We start from the raw sequence: 27,520 nt of genomic DNA, 5'->3' as shown, positions 1-27,520 counted from the left end.
GTGCAATTCTACAATCTCCAGATTTTAATGTTGGGTCTTTTTCCAACTTAAATTCTATTTTGTAGCTTAAAGATTGTTGAAATTTGTTTGGCTTGTGAATGGAAACATTTGTGCTCTGTTAAACTTAGCTCTGTTTTTGTTAGTCTAGTGGTTCTCAAACTGTGGGGTGGGACCCTCTGTTGGGGTATTTGACCCACTGTAAGGGGTCAGTTTTTTGTTCTTTGCTTTTATTTTTTTGTTACTATTCATGTTAATAATTGAAGATAAATGTGGACTGTAAAGTGGGAATTAGTCTGAGTTTCTGAAGAGGGGCATGCAAGAAAAAGTTTGAGAACTGGTGTGCTAGATGTGAGAATGATGAGTATCTTTTTCGCTCGTTAGAAGAAAAGGACAATGTTTAAATATTTTTCAATGCAAGAAAAAAAATGTTTTGAGTTGATTTCCCAGAATGACAGAACACTAATACATTACTACAATACATTAATACAACTGTCTGACTTTTCTGTATTATTATTATTATTATTATTATTATTACGCTGTTTTTGCTTCTGCAGGACTTTGAGTTCAGCACAGTACTTCCTTCACCACATGATGTTTTCCTTGATCAGTTTTTTGACCTTATGTTCTTATGTGTGTCTTGCCTCTGCAGCTTGTGACAGAAATTGAAGAGCAGCATGGAAACTTCAGCTCCAACAGCAACTGACAAGAAGGAGTGTAAGAGTTCTGGTCTGGATGGAAGCAGCTTCTCAGAACTCCCGAAGAAACCCTCGCCCACCACTCTGACCAGAGGTACATCCGTATCCGTTTGCTCTTTCCTCATTGTAAGGTGGAAGTACAGCAGAAGAGATGACAGATTAGAGCTTTGACATAATACTTGTCAAAGTAATTTGTTAAAAAAAAAAAAAAAATCAGCTTCTCTTTGGCGCCTTCAAACACCAGAATCTGGACCTTTGTCTTTAGGTTTCTGCACTCTGCACTGCAGTGAACTGCTGCTCACTAAGTAGTTGGGTGGCACATGAAAATGCTCAAAGATGGGGGCTGCATGTTTCAGAGATGTCAGAGAATGAGTGATGAAAAAATGTTATAATGAGGTCGAAAGACCTTGTTCTCACCTCCCGAGTGTAAATTTCATGAATTACTAAAAAAGGCTGGCACAGCAGTGGACGACATGGTGTATCAGAGGCCGTGGATAAAGAGGAGGGAGGAGGGAAGCACCTTTGAAATGCTAACAAGATGTCGTATGACATTGTGGCGTTAGCGCTATTTCTGCTTAATGATGGGCTTGGTGGCCTGCCACGAGAGGAGCCATGAGCATTAATTGTTTAGGGATACGTGGTGAGAAACTAGGGCGTTTCAGTGCGTCCTCTCTGGCACCTCCACAAAGGGTCCAAAAGTTTTTCAAACCAGCGATAAGAAAATATTGCACTTGCCATAACATGAATTATTCAGTCGTTTACACAGTTGTGACCATTGTGTGTCACGGAGGCTGTGGGGGTTGAATTTTCATAACCTTGCCCCATTGAAAAGCAGCAGGCTGCAACCATCAGGGGTTATTTGTGCTTGTGAGGTAACAGTGAGGGTGCTGGGTATCCAAGACTTCGTCTCATAATTAAAAGATGAGAGCTCATGTTTTCATTAGTGAGTGTGTGATGAAAACTCATCATAACGAGGTTGGAGGACCTTGTTGGGGCCTCTGAGGTACAAGTGTTATAAATTACTAACGCCGGCTGGTGGACACTGAACCCCCTCAGAAAGATGCTCTGGCATCAAGTGAGAGGCCACTGCAGCGAATTCAAGTTGTTTTACTGTTTAATGAAGTGCCTGATGCCCTGGCATCACAAAGCTCACTTTGTCACACAGGGGAACCTTTAAAGTAGGACATTAGTATGTCATTAGATAGTTTTAAGGCTTTTGCTTTCAATTTGGATTATGCCTCCTTTTCGTTTCTTATATTAGTATGCAGATTCAAACAAAAAATATAGGACGATTGTGAATACATCAAGTAGTTTTGTACTGGTAAACTTTTAGGGCCTTGTTTGTTCTGCTTAGTCGTATTTGAAATGGAATTTTTAAGTACTCAAACTACATTTAAAAGTACCCGCGTCCTACTCCTAACCCTAACCCCAGATGGATTTCCGTTGACCAAGTGGGTGTAAGGTTTAGGTTTAGGTTCAGATCCACTCTTCTTAAAGAATTTCTTCCTCTTAGGAAGACCAAAATGGAAATGCTTTTTAAAGAAAAATTACCGATGTGGTCTCATTACAGGACATAAAATGCTGCCAGTCTTCCACAATACCATGATAGCACATGGTGTGTTTTAGAGTGAGTAGCTTCACTCACTGCCTGTGACGCTATTGGATGCACAAGGATAATAGTTCAATTTTAAAAGAGCTATAGGTTTCTTGTTGTGATAAGTCGCAGGTTTATCAGCCTTCAGACTGTTTAGGAGCCTTGTTTCACTTTAAAACCAATTATCAGAATTGGTTACCTTGGGAGAGTTTAAGTCTGACTTAAAGGAACGAGAGAATAACTCTTTTACTCAGTGTGATTGTTTTAATGTACTTTTAATTTGATCTGTTATTGTATATTTTACACATGTTGGTATGGGATATTGTATTTGTTTTAAATGTTATATACTTATGTGGTATGCGTATTTTGACTTTTGTTGCCATGATGCCAGGTCTCTCTTGAAAATGAGATTTTTAATCTCAATGAGATTTTTTACCTGGATAAAGGACTAATAAAAAAAAAAAAAACAGTATCCCTGCAAGTTGAAAAAGGATGACTACTCTGAGCTTTAACGGTGACACCAAATGGTCCCCTGTATAGTCCATATGCAGTGAGGTTATTTTTGAAAATATAACTCCACAATGGAATAGTGTAACTCAAGGAGAAACAACCCGTGAACATCTTGTTCTCCATAATCCCTTCTGTCAGCTGGTCACGAATCTCATCACTTTGCTTGTGTTTCATGGAGACTTGCATTGCCTTGTTGAACTTGTCTGTGTCTCTGAGTGTGGAAACATAATGGAAGTTTGTGTCTGGTTTCTAATAGAGTGTGTTAGGATCCAAGGGGAAAGAAGAAGTAGGATGAGGATAAAGGGAAAGGGGAATGCTGGCACAAACGCCCAGATCAGATTGAGTCCATCTGATAAGAATCAGACTTGTTTCTCAGGGTCTTGTTAATGGTTTTAAATGGGCACCCACATTCTGTGTGACAGCCTGCATCTGTCTCGGTGCAGGGCGTGCTTCCACAGGCTCGCCTCCCGCAACCTGATTCCCAGGCCCAGGGATTTACGAGTGCTTCAGCATGTCAGAATAACATGTGTTCAGATTAGGTGCCCACTTCCAGGACTGTAAAACATCTCACAATTTCAAAGGGAAACCTGTGATTGATACAACCCCCTCCCCACTTTGCACCAAAGTGTACATGCGCTCAGATGTGCTACTCTCCTCTGACCTCGACTGACGAAGAGTGACGGTTTCAAACACAGACCTGCCAGAGTTCTTTTACGACTCCCGTTATATTCAGAAAAAGTTTGCCAGAGAGAATTTTTCCATCATCGCTCATTTTTGTGTTGACTGTACGAGGCCAGTGGAGCAGACAAGCTGGGTAATGCTGATTATTTCTGCCTAACCACAGTGTTGTCTTCATCTTTCTTAGAATTTGCCAGAGGCTTGTGAAGCCTTTGCAAAGATCGATGATCCTCAGCATATAAAACGTAATGTCCACAGATAGTTATTCTCAGCACTGATGTATCTAAGGAGAGTGCCAATAGAAGAAAAATGACCTCACTTTCGAGAGCCCTTACTGCAAAAGCATTAAATCACTTCTTCCAGTCTTTCCTCATGAAAATAGATCAGAAATAAGTCTTACTACTCTAACTCGAAATATCTCTGAAACAGAAATCCAAAAAACGTCTGTTTCTGTTCCTACGGGTATTTGAATGTAACTCCTTTTATTAGGGTAACTATGAGTAACTTTCTGAAGGCTAAAAATGGATCATATATTACAATAAGCAGAAAACAAATTGCATCTGCAACTTTTCTTCTAGATTTAAAATGCTGGAATCATCTGATTACTAAGTTTGAGTCCATTTTATTGGACTAAGAAAATTTTATTCTGAATCAGGTACCTGTCAGCAGGTGAATCTCTTGCTTTTTAGCCCTATGCTGAACACAGTTTCAGAAACTAGAAGGTACAAAGATCTTTAATGTCAAGATCTAAGATCTTGACATTAAAGTCCAAAATTGTCACCAAAGGTTCAAGACTGGTTTCTGGTCTCCACAAGGGTACAGCTGTAGTACCATAGAGGTTACCACCCATGAGATAAGCTGTTTTACACGTAAAGGTACCGAAAGCGTAGCATAGATGGATGAAGACATGGTGTGTAGTATAATTGGTCTTTCTGGGAGTGGAGGGTGGATTTGCGATAAGGAACTGGGTGTTAATTATGGTTATCATTGGGTAAGTCTCAGAACTTGAGTCTGAGGGTCTCTGCTGAGGTCTCTGCCTTATGCACGGGGCCTTTCTCTGGATGGTGCTCTGGAGTGGGTCACGGCCCTCCCTGGCAGAGAAAAATGTCCCAGAGAAAAATAGACCTCCCCCCATCCCTCCCCGTCCACAGGGCTACTCCAAAGGGACAGCCACTAATCTTCCTGAGAAAGAGATTTCTGCTTTTCTTTCTGTGCTCCTAAATGAGGCTCTTACACTGTTGTGGTTCCACCGAACAGTTCAGAGGTAGAGGAGGGGGTGGGGGCACTCACTGGCCAGAGTTATGCAGGGATGACTCCATTCATGTTATACCCCTGTGCCCCCCTTGGGGTTCAACTCCTTGGCCCTCCACCTTGGTTGAAAGAATCACAGAATTCATCTTGTGATGCCTGAAGAACTCAACTAAAAAAAGAAAAATGCAGTTCCTCACAATTCTTCCTGAATTATTCTTTGAAGGAGGCAAGTTAAGTTGGCAGTAAAAATTCAACCTTATGTTATGTGTCCTGTTTAAAGAGGTGCTGTAGATTGAATTACATGGCTACACACAAAAAAAAAACCCACCTCCCCTGGGTCTGAAAGCCACCAAACATGTCACGGGTTTCATTTTTAACAGTATATATCCCCACTGAGGAGAGGGAATCGACTCTTATCAGTTGTCATTTACAGTAACATTTTGTAACATATCAATAATGCCTTCCCTGATACTTGAGAAGACTTGCAAGCAACAAGCTTACAGGAAGGCCTATTGACCAAGTCCCAGTGTTTATTTTCCTGTCAGGGTCTATAGCAGCACACTATCAGGAACTCACTGCTGTCCTCCAAGGATGACTTCAAGAGATGCCGATATTGTTTCTGTCCCGGAAAGACTTTCAATTTACAGCTTTTATTTCCAGATTTATAGCTTTGTTGTCTGCAGGATCGGCTCATACCTGTTTAGATTTCATACCTGATAGCTCCAGTATGTGTTTCAACCAAGTGACTACAGACAGAAACAAGTTAAATTCAAGACTTCTGATGCTACTTTACCAAAAGTGCAATGGAAATAGATGAAATTTAAAAAATGTACATTTTTCAAGTAAACAGACTGATGTCAGTTCAACATCAAAACAAGTGATCTGATTGTCTGGAGAGGTCAAAAACACTAGCACTGTGTGCTTTACGTGAAATGACATAAAGCATTTAAACTGAATTTAACATCACTTAGAATCTTTCAAGGCACATTAGAAAGTGTGTATTAAAGAAATATTAGGTTAAGAACCTGTCTTAAGTCTGCGCAAGCTCAAGCTGGAAACATTGAATTTGTCTTTTTACACATGGACATGGACATGAACAGCATCTTCAGAAAGAAGCAAGTCAAAATCTATTTTTGCCAATTTCCAGTTCAAGTCATTGATAATATGATATGATCTCATGGTAAACACATTAGAGCGTTACCTAGGCAATGAAGATGTTGGAATGGCCAGAAGCTCCTAGGTGTAAGCTTCAAAGCAATGTGTGACAAGTGGATTGCAACATTTTGAGCCATGAATTCATCCCCTAAGTTGAGACTGTTAGCAGAGCTTTACACTATGTTGTTTCTAAAAAAAAAAATTTGCAGAGGTCATAAAATGACTTCTGTGAAGTGATCTAAACATAGCAGCCACACTGAAAAGGGTCCAGAGGTCGGTGTGAAGATGATCTTGAGCTGGTGATCAGCCAAATTTAAATTTGGTTTATCTTTTGATTTTTAGCAACTTTTTTCAGTAGCTTCTTTGATCGCATCTCATATTCACATCTTCCCACCAGCTAGCATTCTTACAATACTTGAACGGTTGACTGGCTTTCTGGGCGCTTAAGTTAATTCATGTGGCTCTTATGAACAGTTAAGTAATCCTGATGTCTATGTCTGCCTCTCTGTCTTATCTAGTGTTTCACTTTAGGCCTCTGGCTGGCTAAGACAGAATTCAAAGATTAGATATGCTAAGTGAAAGCAGAAGGAGGACATCTTGTTTTGTTTTTTGGCCTTGCTGATTGCTGTGCTGTAGCCAAAAACACTCATTTCTGATCCCTGAGCTTTTGCTGAAGCCTTTATCATTAGTTATTGTAGGCAGTTCTCATCACAAAGTGGCTGGCCTACAAAATAAGTACAAGAGGAGGCAATAAGAAGCAATGGTGTGGCTGTCCTCCAGAGACTGGGATCAATTGGCTACAAGGGTTTCCAGTCTAATTTATGGTATATAATCAAACATTTGGGTATTTTATGTAAAACTGAATTATGAATACATTCCCAGTATTCTTTTTTATGTTTATAGCAAAGAAACCCCAACTTGAGTCCAACCAAGGAGTTCAGAGGAATTCCTAACGAGCTCCAAGCACCACAGAGACATTTCTTTCTACTTTTGAAAAAGAATATCACAAGACAAATGTTTATTTTACAGATTGCTTAGAAGACAGCCGGAGAGAAAAATATTAAACAGCCCAATGTTAACACTGTATTTTCTGAATCTATTGTATGCCAACTCAATGGAGGGCTAACAGCCTTTGGCAGCTCTCTAATGTGGTTAGGAAACATAAATCAGGCTCAAATGAGAGGACAATTCTGATACTGGTTGTTTCTTTGGAGCTCCGCCTCTGCTTCAAAGCCTCCAGAATTAAAAAAGCAATGTGGTATGCTTTGGGCAATGTCTGTGGATATAAATCTCTCTGTACCAGAGGTGTCTACACGCACAAGAACCAAAGACAACATGCTACATTCCTCGCAGTTTACAAGTAGAGAGAGAGGAGGTGGAGGCAATATATGGATGCTTTAGGGGATTAGCCAACACCCCGTCAACCAGCTTTCTCTCCCTATCCTTCAAGTCCCTTCCTTGCACTTCCCTTTTTCTTTTTGTGCTTCATCCTCTCTTAAGCAGAAAGCCCTTTCCCAGCATGCAGAGTGTAATCCATGCCCCCACCTCTCAGACACTTCCTGCCTGTTTTGTTTGTGGACTCATGGAAATCTGCCCAAGAAGGTGCCTATAACTCTTCTCTAAGGTGTCGGCTCAAGCAACTGCTTTTTTTTTTTTTTTGCCATGGGAAGATGCTCCATGTTATCAAAGAACTTGTTGAAAGTCAGCGACTGCGCTTTTCGACCTCTCCGCCCCAGCGTAATCCTCAGTATCCTTCAGACTAGAGTTCCCAGTCTGCCAGCCTCGGCTACTTTCATCCGCTAATGTAGCCCTAACACTCACAGTTCAAGTGAAGCCAAATAAACGTCCGAGGAGTTTAGACGTGGTAAAACAAAAATGTGTGCTAGCTGTAAACACAGGCGGGAGGTGCTTATATAAACAGGCCCAGTTCATATGGCTGAGTTGTTCTCGGGGCGGACAGTTTGTGGTCAGGCTCTTCCGGTTCTTATCCCCTAACCTCCCCCTTGACTGCAGGCACAGCTGTGGTCCGCCCTCGTAGAAACACTGCTGGAGGAAAAGGATTAAGGGGGAAGAAAGCCCACTGACCCATGATGAGACAAGCATGTCTGTGGTTAAGAGAATATAGGACCTCAGAACGTCTGCATCCACATAACAGCTCTCTGGGGATAATGTTCTCAAATGTTTCACACAAGACCCCCTCGACTCCGGCCGCCCAACAGATAAGGTATGTGCCAGCCACAGTAAGCCGCTGGACAAAAGGTGTCTTTAAAATTAATGCCTGGTGTAATTGTGTTGTAGCTGAAAGCAAGAGGAGGAAATTGATTTTTGCCATCAGTGAAATTCCTCCTGGGGGACACACTGGTTCTTTTAATTACAGCTATAAGGTTTCAACACCTCAGTCTCTTGCCTCTGGTAGCGTTTAGCAATTAGCCTAATCACCCACAGCTCTGGGGAACAGTCACACTTGTTCATACACATCACCTGCCAGCCTTTGGTTCAAACTTTTAAATAAAACGGTCATGGATGGAAACAATCTCAGACCATCCTGCCCTGTCAGCAGCAGCTGGGTTTGCAGCGGAGGCGGAGGAATTCCATAAACATTTATGAAAAAATAAACTTTTACAATATTTTTCGTAGTCACATCCCCAGGAGGGAGAAATCTTCCTCCAGACGGAGCGTCCAGCCATGAGTCCGGCCGCCCCCAGTGGCCTCGTTTGGGCAACCAGCAAAATAAGTAGATATCTGAGTCAAGAGTGGATACAATTTTCATAAAATATTTATTTTCACTGATGAATATTCACTGTGTGTGGGATTCAAAGTTCAGAATAAAAACAAGTTTCTAAAGCTATATACCATATAAACAATTTCTTACTTCTGGGCCTGGAAGTAGTAGTCCCATTTTATTTTATTTTATTTTTACCATAGTGCTTTTAACTGTTAACGCTTTGTAAGCTTCTATTACTTTACCAGCAGGAAAAACTTGTGCACTAAACCTTAAACACTCAAGAGAATTATTGGCAGAATTAGTTTTTAATTGATGAAGTTTTCAACTCTAGTGAGAAGTGGATGGGGATTGTCTTTACACTGTATATTACTACCAAACAGACAGCTGTTGAGGTACACATGCACATTTTTGGGGAGGTGTCTGTGAGGCCACAGCATAGATTTAACACAGTGTTATAAATTTAATGACTTTCATATTTTTCTAATTACATAAAAAACAGAGTATCTTGTAATTACATTACATCCAAAGGATACAAGTAATGCCCAAGTCATGAAACCAGCCCATTAGCTTTCAAGTGGAAGTTGTGCCTTACAGCTGAAACCAACATGTCTCAAAAGGCACAACTTTTTCTCTCAAGCCAAAGGATCTCCATTTTTGGTTTGAGCCACTCTCCTCACAGCTTGTTGTTTGGCAAATAGTTGTTGAGAGTTTTCATCCAGTCGGCATCTTACGTACAAACTACAGGGGACTGGTGCAGTGCTGTATTCCTCTTTGCAAACAGTTTCATCTAGTAACAGCAAGAAATGTCCAGCATTCACCAACCAGTCGAGGAGTAAATCTTTTTCCATATTTTTCCATCCAAGCTAGGATACACTTAAAAATCTATCCCCAGTTCCTCACTACCTTCTGTTTTTAAGCTAAGCTAAGCTAAGTTAAGCAAAACAAGTCTCAACTTGAGCCATGAGCTCCATCTTTTCATCCCACACAGGGGAAAAAAGCAAAAGTTTCCCAATTGCCCACCTACTTCTGTAAGATCACTCCACTGATATATCACCATATATCAAATGGAATCATATATAGCCACCTGCTATCATAACATTTGAGTTGTCTTGTCATATGAAACAAAAAAGGCAATAAGCTGAATCTCATACAATTTTTTCATATATAGAATAGAAGATAAATTCCAGTTGGGGACTGGTTTTCCTGTACAGTTCTTTATGTCGCCTTCTTTACTCCAGGATTTAAAAAAAAAAACACAACAACAACAACAAAAAAAACAAAAAACGCTATAATTTGGAAATATATTCTACCAGCCATAAGTATCCATTTGCTACATCCTCTTATTCTTTGTGAGAAAATTCTTCAGGACTTTGTTTCTATTAGTTGCACTGCTCTGTAATCACAGCTAAGCCTGTCATGAGGCCCCTGGATGGTTGTCATGGCCCTTCGAAAAGAAAAAAAGCAAACAAAATGCTGCCATATGGAAAACTAATTTGTAATGTCATTCATCATCCAGCTGCAAGAAAAATGCAGGAATAAAGTCAGTCGTTCTAACAGCTGGGTAGCAACACATGATTGAGTGGTATTCCTGGCTAAAAGCATCCACCCTGTTTCTAGAAACAGGATGTCTGAGATCTGAATCGTAAATTCTCCTCATTTTGACTCATCCTAACACGACACATGTCCCTGCTTTTGGTCTGTTAACCTATCACTTTACGCTTGAATTGCCTTAGTGTTCATATGTATAGCAAACAGATCTTAGCTAAGCTGCCATTGTATTGTTTATTGGGTTTCTGAATACACTACACACCAGCGAGGCAGCTGTGCAGATTAGGAATGCAACCTGAGACTCACAAGATATTAAATCTCATTTGGCAAACTCAGAGAACCTAAAGAAATGACCACTATTAAGTTGCACATGAACTTAAAATTGATGGAAAAAGTAGAAAAGTATCTTCCCAAGGCAACACAAGCAGCAAGGACTAAGCAGTACATAGATATTTTAAAATACACTCATATATTTTCAAAAGTGGTTAGAAATTATCCTTCATAATGTTTCTCCTTTCAGTGTTTTGTCAGTAAAGTCGTGCTGGTGGTTTCATTTAATGTTTTGCATTTTATGTGAAGAGCGTGGAGGGGGACACAGTGCTAATACATCACTGAATAACACGCGGCTCATAATACCTTAATGTTAAAATTTAGATTTGTCAATGAAATTTGTTCATTTGGGGGAAATAACGCCCTCTTTGTAAAGCCTTTAGACTTTGCTGACAAAAAAAAAAGTAGCTTTTCTACTTTGTGAGCATTGGTGTTTACTGGGTCCATTTGGGTCTGAACTGAAACACTTAAGACACAAAACTAACCATCATTCATGTTCTGTGAGGCAGAATTGCCACTTTTGTGAGTGGAGTCTGGTGGAGTGTAATGGCAGAGGTGCTAGTTGGAGAAAGTAAAGTGAACAGTTCCCCAGTATCTTCAAGCTAAGCTAAGCTAAACAAGTCTCGACTTGAGCCATGAGCTCAATCTGTGTATCCTGCACAGGGCAAGAAAGCAAATATGCTTCTCAGTGTGTCCACCGAGATATCTCCTCTCATATATAGCCAGCTGTTATCATAAAAGCTAACATGTCTTGTTACATAAAGTGCAATGAAGTGTAAATATAATGGCTTCACTTCCTGTCTGACATCAGGTAAAAACTGTGATATATGTCTAGAGTCTCTGTCCAAGCAGTCCATGGCTTTAGTTTGTGTTTCTGCTTTTTATTACACGTAACATACTGAAAGAAACTCGATCCTCAACCGAGTGAAATTAATCACTGCTGTGACTTCTCACTTGTTGCTTTAGTAGAAAGTACAGGGATAAATGCATCATGTAAATCATCCTAAAAATATTAAGATAGAATTTCTTTCTATACCGTCCAGCCCTATAAGCTGCTTGGGATGCTTTGGTACATGTACAACACATGAATGGTGTTCAAATTCAGCTTTTACATTCTTAGAAAATACCAAGCATATTCCCAGACTTACCTCTGCCAAGTAAAGATAATGTTTTCTTATGCAAAGCTATAATTACACTTGTACAGTGAAGTTTCCCACTTTTTTCCCCCCTACATCTAATCAATAGTCTGCAAATGAGCGTTTATTTAGCTGAAGGCTGTGTGTGTTAGGCATTTGTGTTAGTATAGTATGTAAGCTTGTTGTGTTTTGCTTGCCAGGTGATTTCCCCTGATGGTGTCAGCTAAGCCTGAGAATTCCTGGTTTGGGCTTCAAAGGATACTGGGGTCATCCCCTGACAGCAACAAATACAGACATGTTCAGGGCAGACACAGATCTGAAAAATATCCCGTCTGTCTGTTTGACCGCTTTCATCGCACTTTGCACGGGCCTGAAGATTTGTATAAACTATTTCACAAAGAAACTGCAATGCTTCAACTGAAAACCAGTCACGAGTCCAGTGCTGCCTCACAAACACAGACTCAGATATTTGCCAAGACCATTTGTTTACACTGGATAATTTTATTCTTTCCTCCTGCTTTAACTTTAGAAATTCATTACTCTTTGAAATCAAACAAACAAGAGAGAGAGGGCTTTTTTTGAAGAGGTCATTCAGTAAATATAGCACATCCACTCTAAACCGGTCTAAACTTTAGCAACACTGCAGAATTACAAAGTAGCACTTTTTGTTTCCATGATCCAGACATCCAGACTTTTATTGTCAAAATCAGAAAATTCATACAGTCAAAGAATTGGGCTTGGTATGTGATGCTTAACTGTTAGCAAAAGAGAAAAACAAAGACATTTAAGAAAGTATAAAGAAGTGTAAACATGAATGGAAAACATTATGTAAAATGTAAAAATGGTATATAAGGTAGTGTTTGGAAGTGGTCATAGTGGTAAGTATTTAGTATATGTTCTGGGGTTTTTGCAGGAATTATAAGAAAGAATTTAATATTCCTGCAGAACAACAGCACATATACTGGCTGCTCAGCTCTGCAACATGTGCTGCACACAGTACTGACACGATTAAACAGAGGAGTTGGAACTGCACTGCTGGGCAAGCTGTGTAATTATAAAATTAAATTGCCTCAGTCATCTTTTCCTTTGTATTATGTTCTGTAAAAGACAAGTTTCCATAACTGGACAGTTATCAGTCGTTGATATCCCACATCATTTTTATGTTCTAGTATTAACTCATCTTTGGTAGCTTCTTTGTTCTTGGGTACAAGCTGTCTTGCTGAAAGGCAAGTGTGTGTGATATTGTTGTGCAGACTGAGGCACTTTCTTTCCAGGTGCACAGCAGAAAATACGCACTGCTTTTTGAATGCATACATGATTTAAACTGTTAATTTTGGAATCATGACTATCTTCCTGTCTTTATTAGAAGTGAAAAAGAAGTTTTGGAGAAGATCTAGTTAACCTCAGATAGTTTAAACTGTGTCTATGCTCTTTGCATGAGTGCTGTGCACATTCTTTAAGTGTTAGCTTTGGCGAAACAGGTTTGAGATGCTTAAGCGATAAAGGTACTGTAAATCCTCTTTATTCAACAGAGTTGTAGTCTTAGGGAGAATCTGGCCCATCTGAAATTCCCACGGAACAAAGAAGGAGGGAAGGGGGGAAGGGGTGAGGGGGGCGACTGAGGGGAAGAGAGAAAGAGAGAGGGAGAGGGTACTCAGCTGAAGAGGGGGTATTGTTTACATATCAAGACACTTCCTCTAACGCCGAGGAAAAGCTGTAATTTGCCTTGCAAGGTTTTACACTTTAATTTCTCCATTGTGCAGGGGGATAACCCCTTATTATAGAGAAGGAAGTAGCCGTAAGCCTCGGACAGAGGCTGAGGGCTCACAGAGAGCCTCAGTGAGTTTTTGACCCCCTCTTCTTCCCTTGCTCTCAATCTGGATTTTTTACTTTTTCATTTCTGTGGCCATTTTGGCTGTTCATTAGCACTCAACGTCGTCTGGGCACTTTCCAATTAACGCTCCGCTCCAGGTAATATTTCCTTCCTGTGAGGCCAGGCGAGCTACATTGGTGCAGACTCATAGGCGTCGTGGCCCAAAGAATGGAGGGGGGGATGGTTCAGGTTGCCAAAACCATGGGGTCCCTTACCATTTACAGACTGGAAATCACTTAATAAAATCATCCCAACTTTTGGAAAATTGAATGCAAAAGCCATTACATGACAAGCAAGCCAATTAACATCCAGACTGGGTGCTTGAACCTTAAGCTGTAATGACAGACGTGAGCAAATATTGACCTAACCTATAAATGTTCCAAGAAGGGTAAAATATATGGATACTGCAGAGCTATCCATCAACACGTCATTAAGTTGTGTATTTAGTCTAAAAAAATCTGCACATGGTTTATGTTTTCATATATTTTCAGTGCTGTTTAAGTTGAAGTGACAAGTGTCCAAACATTTTATGGAAGCTGATTAATCTCAACACATTTTCACACAAGTTCCAAAGTCCCTGAAAGACAGCAGGGATCACAGTACCTCAACAGACTGGAGCTGAAATAATTAGAACATGACTTAATCAATTGTGTACATCAGTTGAAGTTGGAGTTTCAGGATGGGTTGATTTTAAACTATTAGTTGTGAAGGCTAGCTAGCTGAAAAGTGCACTTATAGGCTAGCTCATCCCCTTCTTTAGCGTTTTAATTTATGTTTATTTCAACACGACTTCAAAAGATATCATAAACTCGTCAGAAAAGAAATCACTGACATTATGAAGAAATCAGATTTCAGGCTTTTTCCATCCCTCTCATATAAACTGAGGTTTTGATCGCTGAAACCAAATGAAGCTCCCTCCATGACTAAAACCCGCAGCTGATGCAGACCCTAGTTTTTCCAGTACATCATTCATATTCATGTTTGGGAAAAGGGTTTCAATAATTAACACTGGCTTTCTTTTGATTAACATCAGCTAACATTTTCCTACTGTTAAGATATATACGACTTTCTAGATGTCAAACATAGCACCAAGCTGGCATACTTAGCTAGCCTCCTCACTAGCAAAATCAATTATGAATCCACATTGTTATTTTAGTCCTGACATGTAGTTTAGTCTAGTGTTTGTGATCTGGTTGTTACTGCTACTGATTAGTGGATGAGATTTTTAAGCTACTAGCTAGTGCTGCTAATCAGGCCATGTTAAACCCATTTGTAAAAGCTTTTCTTAGTATATTTCAAGGTAAATTATGACTTTGTTAGGATACGCTGACTAGCTCATTCACCAGCAGCGAAGCTGTTTGTGCAGGTGTGCATTAATGTACCAGGCTGTTGCTGATTCTGTTCAATGGGTCTTGTGGAAAATTGTGTGTGTGTGTGTGTGTGTGTGTGTGTGTGTGTGTTGTCCTGACTGGTTAAAGTTTAGCTTTGGCAGTTTGTCACAGTAATCGAGACGGTGTAATTGCCCCTGAACTTCTCCACGGGGCAGATGGAGAAAAAAACAATAATACACAGCTTTTATTTTGGGTGACTCTCACGCTCATATAAGGACAGGATATCAGAGCAGCTCACCATACTAACCTGAATATTTATGAATTCTTTTCTGTAATTTTAAAAAATTTGTGAGAGAGTATGGAGCACATTAGCTCAACTCTTCACACTAGAAATTTCATACCTATTACATACAGTGGTTTTTGTTGGCCTCGCTGGGTGTTTTTGTAGTCTCATGTTCACCAAAAATGCTCTGAAAAATATTTTCCTTCAAAAAGTTACAGATAAAAGTAACAACTCAAACCACGCTGAACATCCTCAATGACATGTCAAACACTGACATTTAAGATATTCTTGATGTTCAAAATCTTATTAATATCAAAACTTCTAAACACATGCAGGCTTTATTTCTTTAAGCACCACTAAACTCTGTTTTTTATGAAGACCAACATCTGCATGCACATTAACCTTCATCCTTCTCGTCCACTGTCTAACTAACTTTCTCTCTTTCACTCGGCTGCCACATAGTGACTAGCACTATTAGCCTGTCATAACACGGCACATATAACCGGAGGTGATCCGAGGTCTCACTGAACCAAGTGTCCCTGGGGGCCTAGAGCTGTAGCAGTTGAACCCGATCACTACCTCGTGGTCTGGGGTGATGGGTACCACATGTAAGCAGAGGCAACCGCTAGCCCTAATAGTAGCTGACAAGTGGCGGTCTGATGGGGGGGGGGAGATCGCTATAGAAACATAACCCTGTTTCAGTAAGACCTGCGGTGGCGGGCTTGCTTAAAATAAAGTCTTTGTATGGTAGAAAAACTGAGCTTATGGATTGCTTGGTCTCCCCAGGTTTGGCAGACAGTGTAAATAAAATGTGTTCCACGACCTGTTGGGTCAGTCAAAATCAAAGTTTATTTGTTCCACTAGTTATCAAAACTATGAGCCCAGTCTCACTGCCAAAGTAGCACATATAGGTGCTTGCTGAGGCTCTATCATATTTTAATTGGTACTCTTTAGCATCCTTAGACTAGATAGAATAAATATAGTGAACGTATATTCTAACCTCTTAAAGTCCACCAAGTCGTCAGGTGCATTCAGGTTATTAGCAGGGTTTGAGTTCAGATAACATACCCAGAGACTTGTGCTTTTTTTTGCAGGACATTACCTTGAAGCACAGTCTGGCTTTCTTACCAGGCTGTGTTGTGTACTGAAAAGTTATCTTCATGCTAACTCTAGTAAATGTTCCTCCTTGTCTGCTGTGTGACTCACAACACCGCACAAGAAGAAGAGCTATCACCAATTCATGGGGGAATATACAAAATTCACAGCTCTGCTGGAGTGTCAAATGGTACTAATGCTAGATGGACAGAAATAGGACAGTGGTGTTTTTCGTGACACGGTACGTCTCAGGAATGAATGCATGCCTCAGCGCCACTGGTGTGCGGGCTCACACTGAAAAAAGCAGAATGGATTTTAGATATAATGAATACTGTATGCCCCGCAAAGCTGTGAGTGTTTGCTGTAAGACTAACCCTTTAGCTACCAGTCTGGGAGAAGATGACAGAGAAAAACCTAACTAGCTACCTGAGACATACATACAAGTCTAGAAACATTAATGGGTTTAGAGAGAACATGGACAGGAGACAGATTTTTGCTACTTGTACCACTGAGAAGAGTTGTACGGTCAAGATATGCCCCCAAAATTCTCTGTTACACAAATCCAGCAACACAGCTGGCATTTGGCCCATATGAGGTGGATGTATGGCTGAGTTGAAACAGTGAGTCTCTGACTTAGCAGTAAAAACCAAATGTGGTCCAAAAAACTGCAAATATAGGCAACATTTGGGCCAAACACAATCCGGGGTGTGAACTAGTAGGCACTGGAAAGAAAAACACTGGATATTAGTGGAGCTGCCAAATTCACCATCGTCTTTATGGTTTTTTGCCGCAGTCATGATTCATTCCCCAGCACCCAAACCTCAGCATATGGCGTCACTTCTCACAGTGTTTGTTGTGAACTTTAATGTGGAGCCTATAAAAGTAGATTAAGAATAATACAGTGGCAGCATGTGGCACCCTTTTCTCAACAGAAAGAGCATGGGTTGGTTGTTGAACATCACAACTGTGCCACATGTGGATCATTACGAGAGCCAGGCAGGGATTGTTAAAACTTCAATGTGCTTTTATATTAGTGCTTTGAAGCAGAGCAAAGGAAAAATACTTTCTAATCAAGGGCCCGGAAGAACAAATGCCACAGTGATCAAACTGTAGAAAGACCCATCTCCAGCTCAAGACGCCAGTCATGTTTACTGAAGGAAAACCCAAACTAAATAGTAAAAGATTGATAAAATAGGTCCATCTGTATTTACTATTTGTTTTGTTCAGTAACTCGTTCTGGAAAATTCTTTAAGAAGGCATCAAATAACACTTTCTCATTACGATAAATGGAATTCATATCTGGAAACAGACGGTAAATACAATTTAGCAGGCCCTCCCTTTTTGGATCGAGTCAAGATAAGCATACAAGAGTTTGCCCTGCATTATTTCTGGAGTTTGGCATGAGTCCACACTGTAATTGTTTCACTATGTCGCTAGTCAGTTGCACAATCACTAAGACATTAGGGCGTCTTATTTTAGCCCTCCAAAACATCAAGGTCTGATGAAATGCCACTGTTATCACCACGTTGTGCTCTCAGTAAAAACATTTGACTGCCAGACTCTTAAATTTGTTCTCCAAATGTTTCATTTTCTATGTTGATGGAAGCTCTCCAGCACTGATTCAGTCTACATGTGGGCTCAATGACAGAGTGCGCATACAGTCCAGTCAAGTATGGCTAACCCAATGTTTGTATGCAAAAACATTTGGTTTGCAATTTAACAATGCAGTAGAGATTTTAAATTACAGTATAAAAATGACAGAGTTTTACGATATGATGACACAACTTCAAACATCTGTGTCACAAATAATGATGTCAGGCTTCAACATGGTACACCCAGAATGAAGTATTCCTTCTCAAGAAAAAACACAACAAAAAGTGTCAAAAATTCATGAAGCGGAGGCCAAGTTGTCCTGACTTTGAATCACCAATAGTAATAGGGTGTCTACCATTAAAAGACTGACGATCTTAGTAAGTGTAAAAGTATCACCTAGGAAAACTATTAACTATTAATAAAGCAAAAAGATGGAGCATGGTTTGCAGCCTCCAAGTGAATACACAGTTGGAGATATGATCAGGTCTGCAGTAGCACTGATGATAAAACTAGCAATGTGCACCCAGCTTAGTGGCATAGGATAGCTTGTTAGCTTGAAAAAATACATGAATGGAGACTTCTGCATTTTGTTGTATGGCACTCAACATTCAGCGCAAAATGCCAGGTTTCCACGGCACGACATGCCCAAATCATACTGCTGAGAATCCCTGGAAATTTGTGTGTACAGCTGTTAACTTGGACACTCCACTTCATGGCATTATTAACTTTATAAGTTACCAGCTCGTTGATGAACAAGTAAAGTTTGGGTATTTTTCTCAGGAGCTTGTGGTGGAGACAGTCTTAGAGCTTAAACAAGATCTAAAAATGTTGTATTTTAAATATGTCAGTATTGTGAAGTGCTTGTTTATGAGGTTCATTCCACCAAATTAGCAACGTTAAAAAATGCACACACAGAAAATGAAAATTAGCCAAAAGACATCATATTCTTCCAAATGCCCATCCTCAAACTCTTATATGGGCAAGAGTCCTAAAAGAATACATAAAAGTGTACTTTATAGCCGTCCTGATCGCATGCTCTGTGCACAAATTCTGATGAGTATGACATCGGGGATTAATGTCATAATGAAGTCATTATGCTAACACTGGATGACGAGTTCTTACCACAACCATGAGCTGAAAGAAATGACAAATATGTTATAGACATGGGATCCTTTAAGAGAAAAAATAGATCAAAACAGAATTTTAAATTAAATGCAGCTCTTTAATTTGGTCCTTTATCCTCAGAATGTAAGGTCTGTCACTCTGAGATGAATTTCCGATACGAGACAAATTTCTGCAATCACTGCTCTGCTGCCTGGATCTCTTGTAGTTTCAAGTTACACACATCAGGGCTTTAGAAAGTTCAGAACACACATGCTTTTTCTTCATTGTCAACTAGCTGATTGTATGGCTGTCGTCACCAGTTCTCCACCAAAGCAGCCTTGAAGTTTCCACTCACTGTGAAAATGCTTATTTTATTTTGACATTTGCATGTTTTGACATATTCACTGAAACACTGTAAGGCTACATATGTCGAGTGTAGAGTCAATGAAACCACAATGGAGTCCAGATGCTGGGTGAAGAATGCCAATAGGAATCTGGTGGATCAATTTAGAAGTCAATTCCTTTTTCCTAGATGGTGCAAACTAGATATCCTCCTTTAAATCCACTTTCCCTTTAAGCCACTTGTGTTCTGAAAGTAATCTGAAGGCTTGAACAGCAAATCAGTGGTATTCTTAGCCTGAGATGACCATATTAAGAAGTTCCTCTCTTGATGACATCATATAGAGTCAAAAATAGGACATTTTATGACATTTTATATATACAGATCTATATAGTATTTTATGATACAGTCTGTGTCATATTAAAGTTCTGTCAAGTTATAAGTTCAGGTGGTGCAAAAGTGTTTCAGACCCATGCGTGATGTTTGTCCAGCCTGCCTTGAATCAATATTTCTCTTTGCCACCATGGCGTTGTGTTTAAAGGAGGTGAGCTGAAGACACGTGTACAGCCCGCTTTGACCCCCTGACATGTTTACTATGCTGTTAAGATTGCTTTGAGGAGTGTGTGAGCAGAATTTAGCGATGGAGTCACAGTTGGCTGTGCTCCAAAAATAGCGCGCAAAGGCCTCGGTGTGCAGTCCTATTGGCAGTTGCAGCTGGGCTTCGGGTGTGGCCGTTGCTTTTCTTATGACGTATTTTTTGTAGAAATACAAATTAACAGGATTATCCCCTATTTTCATATTTGAGTTCTGGGAAAATCTGTTGCAAAGTAAGTCCTCATTCAGCAGCTGGTACTGAAGTGGGTTTGAGCAAGGCATCAGCTGAAGGCTGGTCGCTCGGGTCAGGCGGCTCAGTGGAGGTCTGTGGTTAAACTGGGCAGATTCTCAGTGTTAATATAAACAAGGAAGTGTGAAAAACATTTTTTACACATGCAAAAAAATCTTTAAACGGCACAAAATAAGTGGTCAATTTATCTTCCTGTTTGTTACATTTCATCATTTATTATCATTATCATTATCATTATTATTATTGTTCCATCAAAATAATTTAGACTGAAATAGAATTGATACTTCCCATTCCAAAGGAAAACTCCTAGTATGTAAAAGTTACAAAACTCTAGAGCCACTTCCTCATGATTGAGAGCCCTTCCTGTCTGTATCCATAAAGGTGTTTGTCAGATAAAGGAGATTCCCCTGCAGGCTCACCCTGCCGTGACTCAACTCTCAGAGTGTCACACAAGGGAAGTATCGTGTTAGCTAATTTTATCACACAATGCACGCTGCTGTCATTGCAGCTCCGGTGACAAATGACGCCTTATCTTGAGGGCTGTTGTTTGTTGTTGCTGAGTAATGTCCTAGCCACTCGCTCCCGTCTCTGGAGCTTTCATCTGCTCGCCTGTCAATTGTCACAAACCGCAGTCACGTGCGCGCACACACACAAACAGCGACACAATCGAAAATGCTCAAGTAGCGCTCTGCAGAAACAACGCAAACTTTCTTTGATATGTACACAAACTCAAGTGTCATTTCCCCCATGGGAGGGTTGCTTTCTATGTTCGCTTTTTCCTCTCTGATTTAAGCTTTCCACCGCTCGGCTTCATGCCCTTCACATTTGCCCGTGTATAATCTACTGAAGACAGACTTGTAGTGTAACACGCATCAACCTCCTCCTCTTTCCTTTGTAAATGGTTCGACCCCGTTGGCAGCGAGGCCCTGATGAAAGGGACATGTGTTACTCATAGGGATTCTTGTTTATTTGGCTTCCATACTTGCATTAAGGCCAAGTAAACTGGCCTTTAGGCTGAAGAACAACTGGAGAGACGTCAAGCACTGTTACGCTGTTTGATCACTTTCACTATGGGGAGGAGATCTGAACCACTGATTGATACAGTATCTAACACTGATAGCATAATGCCTCTTGTGCACTTCTAAAATCCAAAAGTGTTTGCACATGGAGAATGGTTTGCACAAAGAAATGCTTAAGGAAACAAAACACACACACACACATCAGATCTCTAACAGTGCCTGAGGAATGAGGAGGCACCTGCAGGCCCCTTGTCATACAAAGGCAGGTAACCAGTGGCTCATTCTGGGGATGGGGTTGGGTTTTGTTGTAGCCACATGTTACCTGGGCAAATATTCAGAAAGTAGAAGATGTCTAATATTTTAGCATTTCAATTTTCCTTGTAACAGCTTTTTAATTTAGAGGTTCCCAATAGGCATAAACCCCTAACCCTAGCAGGGTTCACTGCTGACCTGATGATTGTTCATTTGATTCTGAGTGTTTATGCTTCGCTGATAAGCCTATCCGGTTACACTTTTTGAGAAATACAATGAATAATCTGCTAAACCATGTCTGCTACATTTTTATGTAAGACTGAAACAAGAGCCGCATCACAAAAAGAGGATGAGAAGGGCAGCATTATCAGACTGTGGATCACCTGCGAGCCGATCCGTTTAGTTGGAGGCCCTCTGACCTCCTTCACAGCTGTTTCTTGTTAGTGCTTTAAAACCAATTCACAGAGTTTCCACGCTGAATCCTGCCCCGAAGAAAGAGGCCAGACAAGAGAGGGGTTTGTGAGATCCGGCTTGTCTGTGTGTATATAAACAGCGCAGTCTTAATGTTTTATCTTATCAGGATAGCTGACCTGAGAGTGCAGGGGCTAGCACTTAAGATGCTCATCCCTGTGTTATGAACCACCAGCAGTCAGCTGTTGCTTTTGAGCTCTTCAAAATCTTTTTGTTTAAACCCTTTAGCATCCACCAGCAACTCATCTAAGGTTAGGTACTGAGGGTTTAAGTTAACATCCTGCCTCTTTGGAACATCTGTGAGACTTCATTTGAAGGAAAACGCCTTACGGCTTCATGAAATTTGTCTATTTAAACATGTGACTAAAACAAAACTTAACCCTAACAAATAAGTACAGTACAGTGAATTCTTTATACTGTGTAGCTTTCTAATGCAAACATGCATTTAAGCAAAGTGGAAGGATGTTGGCTGTGTCCTGCAGTCGAGGCTGAAATGGCCCACCTGCTTTTAGAATAGAATAGAATAGAATAGAATTCAACTTTATTGTCATTGCACATGCACAGGTACAGGGCAACGAAATGCAGTTTGCATCCATCCAGAAGTGCTTTAGTGATATAGATATATTACAATATATATTAGCAATAATATAGATATGTGAGTATATTACAGAAATGGGTCTATTATGGTATGTTATAATGTACAAGGTATGAAGTATGTTGTGAATATTCTATAACTATAAGTATGTACAGGCTGTAGTGAGTACAAGCTATGTACAGGATATGAACAGGATATAAATATGAAAAACTATACAGAATATGAAATAAATAACTTTACAGAAATCTGAGATATACAGCTATACAGAAATGGGAACTATGCAAGTTGTAAACAGTTGTAGGATTAAAAATTATCGAATGTACAGAATGATTATTTACACAGAGCTATACAGTAGTGCAGTTAAGATAAGTGAGATATAATTCCTACAGAGGCTATATAAAGTGCTAGTGGTTGTGAGTGGTGGTTCAGTCCATGTTATTATTGTGTTTGAGGGTACAGTTTTAGAGTTGTTGTAAACTTTGCTGCTATTAATGTCTCAATGAAACTAATGGACATCAGTCGTTTATTTAATATAACTTCCACGCTGATGGATATAAACATTTTCAGCAGTGTAAATTATTCTAAACATAAATTATTTTTCCTCTGAAACAATTTACCTCTGGCCTTTCTAAGCCTATGTCTTCAGTAAGGGGAAGTGTGTATCCTTCTGGAAGACCAAAGACAGGCAATCTGATGGAGACCAGGTCCGTCCAAGAGATACTCCCCAGCCTCCTCCCGGGACCTGGGGAGCAGCTTACCCATGGGGGACACCTCACCTCGGGGTGAACCCCAGCTGGGACAGCTTTAGATTGATGTCCGCTGCCTCCTTCTCCCACACATTGTATGCCATTTTGGGCACTTCCTCTGTCTTTCCCCTTCTTTCCTTTAAAGAAAAAAGCCCAGTTTGTAATTCAGGGGGGTCGGATGGCTGCTTTTGGGTAAAGGATGCTGTCATAGAACCGCTGAGGACGCTCTTTGTGTGAACTGGCAGCCTCTTCATCAGCTGTGTATGAGAGGTTAAAGGGCTCATGGGAGACAGACAAAGCTTTCCTGCCAGCTCTTGCCATTTGAGGTTACTTGGCTTGATTGGTGCTTGCTAACACTGTTTGGACCGGACAGAGGTCGTGCATAAACCCAGTTTTTGATAAGTAGGAAAAGCAGAAAATGTGGTCGCGACACCTCATTATGTCAAGTATCACTCCATTGGATGTTAAACACATTTACAGGGGGCCTTCCGGTTTTTCCTTACATCCTCCTGACCTACAGAACGGTGACAAACCCAGTGTGTTAATTACCTGATCTGCCTCACACCTGTGCTCTAAAGTGACCAGGCAATAAATCAGAAGTCTGTACAGGAAGCTGATTATCCCGACACCCCATCAGTCTTCAGAGAGAGGCCTGCTGTAGGCTACCTGAATGTTAGCACAGGATACACCAAATCCTGCTAAATCTCACGATTCAGGCTTAGTGGTGCATATCATATTTGTGTTTTTAGTCCATTATAAGTCTCAGTGGGTGGAGAGCCAAAAATGTAGCCAGTGTTCTTTAGAAAAAGAGCTAAAAATGGAAATTTGGAAAAAATCTGGAGGTAAAACTGACAAAATTGCTCCTGTTTCCCCTCAGCACCTCTTTTACACCAAAGAGAGATATTAGCTCAGTAGCTAATGGCAACCCAGGTGAGGTAAGGTCTTGGTAGAGCTCAGTCTTTAGAACAATTAGGGGAGGCGGTGCAGCACCTTGTAGCCCAGGTGATGGATCATACTGGTGGTGGGTTCGTGGGGTTAAAGCTAAGACTGAGGAGTGATTGGCCGAAGCAGACGTGCTGAACTGACAGAGACTAATCACAGCAGAGAGGAGCCAGCTGGGCCTGAGAGGGATCTGTAAACACGCCGGGACAGGATCGGAGGCAGCAGAGGTCTGGGCGAGTAGATTCAGCATATGTGGGGGTGGGGGTGTCATGGCAATGAGACATAAACACAGGATCAGCAACAGACTTGTTAAGATTTTAATCACTCACTGACATGCACACAGTACATCATAAAAAAAATAATATCAATAGATGTCAGCCTATTTACAGAAATTTTAATATAAACAATTATCCAACTGTCTATTGTTTATCTTGGTTTGGGTCATGGGGGCAACAGTATCAACACCGTACCTACACATCTCTCTCCTCAGACCCTTCCTCCAGTTCTTCTTCTGGTGGGATGGACACTGAGGTATTACCAAGGCAGCTGAGAGACATAATCGCCCAGTATGCTTCAGGCCTCCTCCCAGTACCATTGAAATTCCTGGGAGCCATCTAGGAATCATCCTGCTCAGATGCTGCACCACCTCAGTTGGCTCCGTTTGTAGCAGCTCTTCGCTGAGCCTCACCAGCTTTTTCTTGTATCACTATCCTGATCAGCAAAGTTTAGGACCCAGCTCAACCGTTTTTGTCAAGTCTACCTAAGGATCCTTCAGCTTCAACTTTAGAGATTTCTGATAGATGCGCATGATTCATATGTAGAGCAGTTCTGGTCAGTACTGCAGTTCCCCTGATTCGGTTCAGTTTCAGTTCAACAAACAGGAACCTATTATAAAAGCCTTGCTATATTTTTAGGACTTGGAGACCCAAACAGAGCTGAAAGCTGATAATGTAATTTGACCAACCTATTATTACATCCCTCCTCTTTTTTTTCTAACCAGCTTTAGGGATTACAAACAAACCATACGATTAGCAGAATTTTTAAATGCTGCATATTATCTGATCCCAAGAATCAAAACTGACTAAATTGTCCAACCAAAAAAACTTTAGTCTACAGTACAGAAGTATTAGGATCCAGCAACAAATCTAACCTGTACTGGACATTATTTCGTTTGAAATATCCAATATCCTGATGTTCCATAACATAGTTACACTGATGATTCAAAACCTCTGGAAAACAATTGTGTCAGTGCTTCCAGGCTGCGAGCGTTTTGGTGTGTACACCATAACATCTACAGACTTAGCAGGAGTTCACAGGGACTAATGAATTTCCGCTCAAACCATCTTGTGTCATTACGGAGACCACTGGCCTAATCCACTTACCTTCTGCCCAGAATCCCCCTATCAGTAAAAAAGGTATCATTTTACCTTCCCTGAGGGTAGTTAAAAGTAAAGAGCCACCCTGTTAAGACTTCCTTTTAAACATGGCAGTGGTTTTCGTGCTCTCCTGTAAGCCTCTAATCCTTCTGTCGCCATCACTCGCCCATGTACTGCCCTAGAGGAAGCGAAGTCTTGCAAATTAAACCTGCAGGTTTCATGTTGTGTGTGTACTGCAGGATTCCCGGATTAGGCTAAACACACACTTTTTTATTAACCTTGAGCATAGCACTTGCTGCAGTGTGTGTGTTTGAAAAGGGCAGTTCTGTTGAAGCTCCGAGCGGCACGTTTGTCTCAGTCACTTTCTGGACGTCTGCTTACGGAGACCGAACTGCAGAACAAATCAGTGTCTGTGTGTGTAATTGTGAATGTGAGTGTGTATGCAAGCACATGAGCGTTTGTGTATAGCCGTTGGCACGGTGCTGTGTAGTTAGGACTCGGGCCAACTTTTTCTAGTGGAATTTCCTGTCTGAATCGCGCACCCCCACCGCTCCTACTCCTCTGCTTTCTCCCCCCCATCTTTCTCCCCGCCTCTTTCTATCAAAGCACAACAGAAGCCTTTTTCCTGAAAATTATTCCTGGCCTGCTCTGGCCTTTCAGGGTATTATTATTATTATTATTATCATTGAGTACTTCCTCAAAGATATGAACCCACTCCGCTCTCCACTTCAGCGTAGTCCTGATCTGGGACTTCATAATGCAAAAGTGCTTTTCCTTCTTCCTCCCCTGAGTCATGAGACTCGAAGTAGCCTTTGTTGATATCGAACACCTGCCATTGTCTTTAGTGAGAGATCAAACCGAGGATTCAAGATGCAAACTAAAAAGAAGGGATGGATGTGGGGCTCTTCCTGCTGCTTGGCAGGATGTTTAGCATGTCTGGAGCCTTCTTATGGGGGTCATGGGGGAGCAAAGATTTGTTCAGTTTTAAAACAAACATGTTACCAGAGTTCAGAGCAGATGTGAAGACTGAAAACGACTCCAGGTCAAAAGTCCCTGTGGCCGGGTTTGATTCATGAGATAAGACAGCCGGGTCTCACGGCATGAAAATGGATGTTTGTTCACGATAGTTTGTAACTTTAGTATTTTAATAGGAAGTTTGTTTAGTGTTTGTTTGTGAGGGGTTCAGTGGGACATGTAAATCCTGGCAAACAACTCTAAACTGGCAACGATTGCATTTTAACACATATGATCTTTTTGAAACTCAATCATACAATTCTATTAATAAATCATGTGGTCACTCGTGTTACTGTTATATCCTTAACAGTGGAAAACTGTTAAACGGTGAATAAGTAGATATGAGACCGATCTGATAAAAGATCATATTCAGGTGAGTAAAAATAAAAAGGGGAACACAACTTAATATTCCAAATGTCCTAACTATTTTCCAGTCTCCAGTGGGACTGTGTTGCATAAGACTGTGCCAAAACAAAAGTCCCTCAGTGCTCTGTGCACGACACGCTTATTGCATATTGAGAATGATAATGAATGCTATAATAAAAATAGTTGACTCACAATCCTACGGCTATTCCATGGTATGTGCTTTTATATATAATGTTAGATGCTGAGTTCTAAACTGTTTGCAATGACACAGCAGAAGCAAAACACTTGTGATGTCAGAGATCCACTAAATGTGTGTTTGTGCAAACACTCAGAAACCACAATGCAGTTAAAATACACAAAGGCTTCTATCTGAATAAATAAATGTGAATAAATCACATTTTAAGCAGTAAATCCATGGTACAATCTTGCTGTGTAAGCAAATCTAAAGTTGTCACTGTGATTATTTTATCCTCCATGTCTCTGGCACACTGATTGCTTTTGGGACACTGTGCTAATGCCATCCACACAGTTTTGGCTATATGAAGCCCAGGGTGGAGTAACCCCACATGCCAGCACGCCCAAAGGGGACAGACGGACGGTAAATCAAGAAGCTGAGGCGTGTGAATCGTCCCAGCCGTGTACCTGTCGGTAGTT

At 40.7% G+C, this 27,520-nt stretch overlaps 1 protein-coding gene across 1 annotated transcript in view; it reads left to right on the top strand.

The window, feature by feature from the left end:
* The first annotated feature begins 674 nt into the window (after nucleotides 1-674).
* Nucleotides 675-27,520, top strand: part of gli2a (GLI family zinc finger 2a) — a 63,377-nt gene continuing 36,531 nt past the window's right edge. Inside the window, exon 1 of the mRNA XM_085373740.1 lies at nucleotides 675-789. Within this exon, the coding sequence (XP_085229866.1) occupies nucleotides 675-789 (115 nt within the window). The remainder of the gene's footprint in view (nucleotides 790-27,520) is intronic.

Source organism: Diplotaxodon limnothrissa, linkage group LG16 (assembly GCF_057381915.1).
Source record: "Diplotaxodon limnothrissa isolate DT_005_m linkage group LG16, D_limnothrissa_male_GT1.1, whole genome shotgun sequence".
Lineage (NCBI taxonomy): Eukaryota > Metazoa > Chordata > Actinopteri > Cichliformes > Cichlidae > Diplotaxodon > Diplotaxodon limnothrissa.
The sequence above is the reverse complement of the archived record's forward strand: the minus strand, read 5'-3'. Positions and strand labels throughout refer to the sequence as shown.